The sequence below is a fragment of the Berghia stephanieae genome, unplaced genomic scaffold (assembly GCF_034508935.2).
Source record: "Berghia stephanieae isolate SIO BIC M18660-M18661 unplaced genomic scaffold, UCSD_Bste_1.3 scaffold4217, whole genome shotgun sequence".
NCBI lineage: Eukaryota > Metazoa > Mollusca > Gastropoda > Nudibranchia > Aeolidiidae > Berghia > Berghia stephanieae.
The window spans coordinates 1-6,942 of record NW_027625531.1 but is presented as its reverse complement, the minus strand read 5'-3'; the positions used below and the strand labels follow the sequence as shown (position 1 = coordinate 6,942).

At 99.5% G+C, this 6,942-nt stretch overlaps 1 protein-coding gene across 1 annotated transcript; it reads left to right on the top strand.

Annotated features, from left to right (window-relative positions):
* Positions 1-1,214: 1,214 nt before the first annotated feature.
* LOC144961812 (uncharacterized) lies at positions 1,215-5,317 on the top strand (the record flags this gene model as incomplete). Its single annotated transcript, XM_078894883.1, has 4 exons — positions 1,215-1,279; positions 3,278-3,331; positions 3,873-3,955; positions 5,258-5,317. Coding segments are annotated over 4 exons (262 nt in total), but the record flags the coding sequence as incomplete, so codon positions are not given.
* Positions 5,318-6,942: the final 1,625 nt, after the last annotated feature.

Below are 6,942 nucleotides of genomic sequence, written 5' to 3'. Positions count from 1 at the left end.
GGGCGGGGCGGGCGGGGCGGGCGCGCGGCGGCGGGGGGGGGGCGGGCGGGGCGGGGGCGGCGGCGGGGGGGCGCGCGGGGGGGCGGGGGCGGGCGGTGCGGGGGCGGCGGCGGGCGCGGGGCGCGGCGGGGGCGGGCGGCGGGGGGGGGGCGCGGGGGCGGGGGCGGGGCGGCGGCGGGGCGGCGGGGGCGCGGCGGGGCGGGCGGGGCGCGGGGCGGGCGGCGGGGGGGCGGCGGCGGGCGCGGGGGGGCGCGGGCGGCGGCGGGGCGGGGGCGCGCGCGGCGCGGGGCGGGGGGCGGCGGCGGCGGCGCGGGCGGCGCGCGGCGGGCGGCGGGCGCGGGGGCGGGCGCGCGGGGGGCGGGCGGGCGGCGGGGGGCGGGGGGGGCGGCGCGGGGCGGGCGGCGCGGCGAGGGCGGGCGGCGGGGCGGCGGCGGGCGGCGGGCGGGACGGGGCGGCGCGGGCGGGCCGGGCGGCGGGGCGGCGGGGCGGGGCGGCGGCGGGCGGCGGGAGCGCGGCGGCGGCGGGCGGGGGGGCGGCGGCGCGGGGGGGGGCGGGCGGGCGGCGCGGGGGGCGGGGGCGGGCGGTGCGGGCGCGGCGGGGCGGCGGGGGCGGGGGCGGCGCGGGGGCGGCGCGGCGGGGCGGGGGCGCGACGGGCGGCGGGCGCGCGGGGCGGGCGGCGGGGGCGGCGGGGGGGCGCGGGGCGGGCGGCGGGCGGCGCGCGGCGGGGGGGCGGGCGCGGGGGCGCGGGCGGCGGGGCGCGGGCGGCGGGGCGGCGGGCGGCGCGGCGGGGCGCGGCGGGCGGCGTGGCGCGCGGGGCGGCGCGGCGGGTGGCGGGGGAGGGCGCGGGGCGGGCGGCGGCGGGGGGGCGCGGCGGGCGGCGCGGCGGCGGCGGGCGGGGGCGCGGGCGGGGCGGCGGGCGCGCGGCGCGCGGCGGCGGCGGCGGCGGGCGCGGGCGGGGCGCGGGGCGGGCGGCGGCGGCGGGCGGGGCGGCGGCGGGGCGGCGCGCGCGCGGTGGCGGCGGGGGCGGGCGCGCGGGGGGGGGCGCGGGCGGGCGGCGCGGCGGCGGCGGCGGGGCGGCGGGGCGGGGCGCGGCGGCGGGCGGCGGCGGGCGGGGGCGGGGGCGCGCGGCGGCGGGGGGGGGGGGGGCGGGGCGGGGCGGCGCGGGCGGCGGGGGGGCGGGGCGGGGCGGCGCGGGGGCGGCGGCGGGGGGCGGGGGGCGGGGGGGGCGGCGGGGCGGCGGCGGGGGGGGGGCGGGCGGGCGGGGGGGGGCGGCGCCGGGGCGGGGCGGGGCGGCGGGGGGGCGCGGCGGGCGGCGGGGCGGCGCGGGGGCGGGGCGCGGGCGGGGGGGGGGCGGGGGGGGGGCGGCGCGGCGGCGGCGGGCGGGGCGGGCGGCGGCGCGGGGGGCGGGGGGCGGGGCGGGCGGGGCGCGCGGCGGCGGAGGGCGGCGGCGGGGGGCGGCGGCGGGGGCGCGGGGCGGGGCGCGGGCGGCGGCGCGGGGGGGGGCGGGCGGGCGGGCGGGGGGGGGCGGCGGCGCGGCGGGGGGCGCGGGCGGGGGGCGGGGCGGCGGCGCGGGCGGCGGGCGCGGGGGCGGCGGGGGGCGGGCGGGGCGCCGGGGGGGGGGGGGGGGCGGCGCGGGGGGGGGGGGGCGGCGGGGCGGCGGGGGCCGCGCGGGGGCGGCGGGCGGGCGGCGGGGGCGGGGCGGCGGCGGCGGCGGCGGGGCGGCGGGGGCGGGCGCGGCGCGGCGGGGGCGCGGGCGGGCGGCGCGGGGGGGGGCGGGCGGGCGGCGGGGCGGGCGCGGCGGGGCGGGGGGGGGCGGCGGCGCGGGGGGCGGGGCGGCGGGGCGGCGGGGCGGGCGGGGGCGCGGGGCGGGGCGGCGCGGGGCGCGGGGGGCGGGGGCGGCGGCGCGGGGCGGCGGGGGCGGGCGGCGGCGGGGCGCGGGGCGGCGGCGGGGGGCGGGCGGGCGGCGCGGGGGGGCGGGGCGGCGGGCGGCGCGGGGGGGGGCGGGCGGCGGCGGGGGCGGGCGGCGGCGGGCGGCGGCGGCGGCGGGGGCGGCGGGGGGCGGGCGGGGGCGCGGGCGCGGGGGGCGGCGGGGGCGGGCGGGGGGGGGGGGGGCGCGGGCGGGGGGCGCGGGGCGGCGGCGGGGCGCGGGGCGGGGGGGGCGGGGCGGGCGGGGCGGGGGCGGGGGGCGGCGGCGAGGGCGGGGGGGGGCGCGGGGGGCGGCGCGGCGCGGGCGGGGCGGCGGCGGCGGGCGGGCGGCGGGGGGGCGGGCGGCGGGGGGGGGGGGCGGCGGCGGCGGGCGGGGCGGCGGCGGGGGCGGGGGGGCGGGCGGGGGCGGCGGGGGCGGCGGCGGGGGCGCGGCGGCGCGGGGGCGGCGGCGGCGGCGGCGGCGGCGGGGCGGGCGGGGGGGGGCGCGGCGGGGCGGCGCGGGGCGCGGGGCGGGGCGGGGCGGCGGCGGGGCGCGGCGCGCGGGGGCGGCGGCGGCGGCGGCGGCGCGGGCGGGGCGGGGGGCGGCTGGGGCGGCGGGGGGCGCGGGCGGGCGGCGGGGGGGGCGGCGCGGGCGGCGGGGGCGGCGGCGGGCGCGGGGCGGCGGGCGGCGGCGCGGCGCGGGGGGCGGCGGCGGGGGGCGGGGCGGCGGGCGGCGGGGGGGCGGCGGGCGCGGCGGAGCGGCGGGCGCGGCGGGCGGCGGCGGGGAGGCGCGGCGGCGGGGCGCGGGGGGGCGGGCGGCGGCGGGGGGGGCGGCGGGGCGGGGCGGGGCGGGCGGGGCGGGGCGGGGCGGGCGGGCGGGGCGGCGGCGGCGGCCGGCGGGGGCGGCGGCGGGGGTGGGGGGCGGGGGCGGGGGGCGGGGCGCGGGGCGGGGCGGGGGGGCGGGGCGGGGCGGGGGCGGGGGGGGGGGCGGGCGGGGGCGGGGCGGCGCGCGCGCGCGGCCGGGCGGGCGGGCGCGGCGCGGGATCGCGCGGCGGGGCGCGGCGGGGCGCGCCGCGGGGCGGCGGCGGCGCGCGCGGCGCGGGGCGGCGGGGCGGGGCGGCGGCGCGGGCGCGGCGCGGGCGGGGGGGCGGCGCGGGGCGGGGGCGCGGGCGCGCGCGGCGGGACGGCGGGGCGGCGGGGCGCGGCGCGGCGCGGGCGGCGCGCGGCCGGGCGGCGGCGCGCGGGGGCGGGGCGGCGGGGGCGGCGCGGGCGCGGGCGGGGCGCGGCGTCGGGCGCGGCCGGCGGGGGCCGGGCGCGGCGCGCGGCGGCGGCCGCCGCGGCCGCGGCGGCGCGGGGCGCGGCGGGCGGGCGGCGGCGGCGGCGGCGGCGGCGGCGGGCGCGGGGGGCGGGGCGGCGGCGGGGGCGGGCGGGCGGCGCGGGCCGGGGCGGGGCGGGCGGGCGGGGCAGGCGGGGGCGGCGGCGCGGGGCGCGGCGCGCGGCGGGGGGGCGCGCGGGGGCGCGCGGGCGGGGCGGGGGGGGCGGCGCGGCGGCGGGCCGGGCGGCGGGGGGCGGCGGGCGGCGGGCGCGGGCGGCGGCGGGGCGGCGGGGGCGCGGGGCGGGCGGCGGGGAGCGGCGCGGCCGGGCGGGGGCGGCGCGGGGCGGGGGGGGGCGCGGGCGGCGGGCGCGCCGCGCGCGCCCGCCCGCGCGCCGCGCCCGCCCGCCGCGCCGCGAGCCGCCCGCGCCCGCGCCCGCGCCCGCCGCCGCGGCCCGCGCCCGCCCGCCGCCGACGCCGCCCGACGCGCGCGCGGCCCGCCGCGCGGCGCCCGCGCGCGCCGCCGCCGCCCCGCCGCCCGCCGCCCCGCGCGCGCCGCCGCGCGCCGCCGGCGCCGCGCCGCGCCGCCGCCGCGCCCCGCCGGCGCCGCCCGCGCCCGCCGCGCCGCCGGCCGCCCGCGCCGCGCGCGCGCGCGCGCCCCGCCCCGCCGCCGCCGCCGCGCCCCCGCCCGGCGCGCGCGCCCGCCCCGGCCGCGCCCGCCCGGCCCGCGCGCCGCCCGCCCGGGCCGCGCGCCGCCCGGCCCGGCCCGCCGCCGCCCGCCGCGCCGCGGCGGCCGCCCGCGCGCCCCCGCGCCCGCGCCGCCGCGCCCCCGCGCGCGCCGGCCGCCCCCGCCGCGCCCCGCCGGCCCGCCGGCGCCCCGCCCGCGCGCGCGGCGCCCCGCCCGCCGCGGCCCGCGCCGCGCGCGCGCCGCCGCGCCCCGCGCGCCCGCCCGCCGCCCCGCGCGCCCCGGCGCCGGCGCCCGCGCCGCCGCCGCGCCCGCCGCCCGCGCGCCGCGCGCCCGCCCGCCCGAGCGCGCCGCCGCGCGCGCCGCCGCGCCGCGCCCCCGCGCCCGCCGCGCGCCCCGGCGCGCGCCGCCGCGCGCGCCCCGCCCGCGCGCCGCCCCGCGGCGCCGCGCCCCCGCCGCGCCCCCCGCGCCCCCCGCCCGCGCCGCCGCGCCCCGCCCCCGCCCCGCCGCGCCGCCGCCCCGCCCGCCGCGGCCGCGCCACCGCGGCCCGCGCGCCCCGCGCCCCCGCGCCCGCGCCGCCGCCGGCGCCCCCGCCCGCCGCCCGCGCCCGGCCCCGCGCCCCGCCCGCGCCCGCCGCCCGCGCCGCCGCGCGCCGCCCGCCCGCGGCCGAGCCGGCCCGCCGCGCCCGCCGCCGCGCCCCGCCCGCGCCCGCGCGCCCGCCCCCCCCCGCCCGCACCGCCGCCGCCCGCGCGCCCCCGCGCCGCGCGCCCGCCCGCGCCGCCCGGCGCCGCCCGCCGCCCGCCGCCCCCGCGGCGCCGGCCGCCCCCCCCCGCGCGCCGCGCGCCGCGCCGCCGCCCGCGGCGCCGCGCGCGCGCGCCGCCGCGGCGCCCGCGCGCGCGCGCGCGCGCCGCGCCGCGCGCCGCGCGCCGCGCGCGCGCGCGCGCGCGCGCCGCGCCGGCGCCGCGCGCGCCGCGCGCGCGCCGCCGCCGCGCGCGCGCGCGCCGCCGCGCCGCGCCCGCGCGCGCGCGGCGCGCGGCGCCGCCGCGCCGCGCGCCGCGCCGCGGCGCCGGCGCCGCCGCGCGCGCGCGCCGCCGGCCGCGGCGCCGCGCGCGCGCCCCGCGCCGGCGCGCGCGCCCCGCGCCGCGCGCGCGGCGGGCCGCCCGCGCGCGCGCCGCGCGGCGCCGGCGGCGCCGCGCGCGCCGCGCGCCCGCGCGCCCGCGCCGCGCGCCGCGCCGCGCGCCCGCCGCGCCGCCGCGCGCCGACGCGCGCGCCGGCCCGGCGCGCCCGCCGCGCGCGCGCCGCCCGCGCGCCCGCGCCCGCGCCGCCGCCGCGCGCGCCGCCCGCGCGCGCGCGCGCGCCGCCGCGCGGCGCCGCCGCGCGCGCGGCGCGCGCGCGCCCGCCGCCGCGCGCGCGCCGCGCCGCCGCGCCGCGCGCGCCGCGCGCGCCGCGCGCGCGCGCGCGCCGCGCGCCGCGCGCGCGCGCGCCCCCGCGCCCGCGACGCGCGCGCCGCGCGCCGCGCAGCCGCGCGCGCGCGCGCGCGCGCGCGCGGCGCCCGCGCGCGCGCGCGCCGGGCGCCGCGCCGCGCCGCCGCGCGACGCGCGCGCGCCGCGCGCGCCGCGCGCCGCGCGCGCCCCCCCCCCCCCGCGCGCCCCCGGCGGGCGCCGGCCCCGGGCGCCCGCCCGCCGGCGCCCGCGCGCCCGCGGCCCGGCGCCGCCGCGCCCGCGCCCCCCCGCGGGCCCGCGCCGGCGCGCGCGGCCGGCCGCCCCGGGCCCCCCGGCCGGCCGGCCGCCGGCCGGCCGGCGGGCGCGGCGCGCCCCGCCCGCGCCGCGCGCGCCGCCGCGCCCGGGCGCCCCGCCCGGGGCGCGCCCCCCGCCGCCCCCCCCCCGGCGGCCCGCGCGCGCCCGGCCGCGCGCGCGCGGGCCGCGCGCGCCGCGCGGCGCCGCGCGCGCGCCGCGCCGCGCCGCGCGGCGCCGGCGCGCGCGCGCGCCGCCCGCGCGCGCGCGCGCGCCCGCCCGGCCGCCGCGCGCGCGCGCGCGCCGCGCGCCCGGCCCGCCGCCCGCGCGCGCGCCGCGCGCGCGCGCGGCGCGCCGCGCGCGGCCGCGCGCGCGCCGCGCGCCGCCGCGCGCGCGCCGCGGCCGCGCGCGCCGCGCCGCGCCGCGCGCCGCGCGCGCGCGCGCCGCCGCCGCGCCCCGGCGCGCGCGCGCCGCGCGCCGCGCCGGCGGCCGCGGCGCGCCGCCGCGCGCGCGCGCGCCGCCCGCCGCGCGCCCGCGCGCCGCGCGCGGCGGCGCGGCCCGCCGCCGCGCCGCGCGCCCGCGGCGCGCGCCCGCGCGCGCGCGCCCGCGGGCGCGCGCGCCCGGCGGCGCGCGCGCGGCCCGCGGCGCGCGCCCGCGCCCGCGCGCGCGCGCCGCGCGCCCGCGCGCCCCCGCCGCGCGCGCGCCCGCGCCGCGCGCCGCCCGCGCGCGCGCGCGCCGGCCGCCGCGCGCGCGGCGCCGCCGGCCCGCCGGCGCGCGCCCGCGCGCGCGCGGGGCGCGCGGGGCGCGCTGCGCGGCCCGCGCGGCGCCCCGCCGGCGCCCCGCCGCGCGCGGCGCGCCCGCGCGCGCGCGCGCGCGCGCCGCGGCGCCGCCGCGCGCGCCGCGCGCGCGACGCGCCGCGCGCCGCCGCGCGCCGCGCGCGCGCGCGCGCCCGCGCGCGCGCGCGCGCGCGCACGCGCGCGCGCCGCGCGCGCGCGCGCGCGCGCGGCGCGCCGCCGCGCGCGCCGCGCCGCGCGCGCGCCGGCGCCGCGCGCGCGCGCGCGGGGGCGGCGGCGCCGGCGCGCGCGGCGGCCGCGCGCGCGCGCGCGCGCGCCGCGCGCGCGCGCCGGCGACGCGCGCGCGCGCCGGCGCCGCGCGCGGCGGCGCGCGCCGCGCGCGCGCGCGCGCGCGCGCGCGCCCGCGCCCGCGCGCGCGCGGCCGCGCGCGGGCGCCGCGCGCGCGCCGCGCGCCGCGCGCGCGCGCCCCGCGCGCCGCGCGCGCCGCGCGCGGGCCCGGCGCCGCCGGCGCCC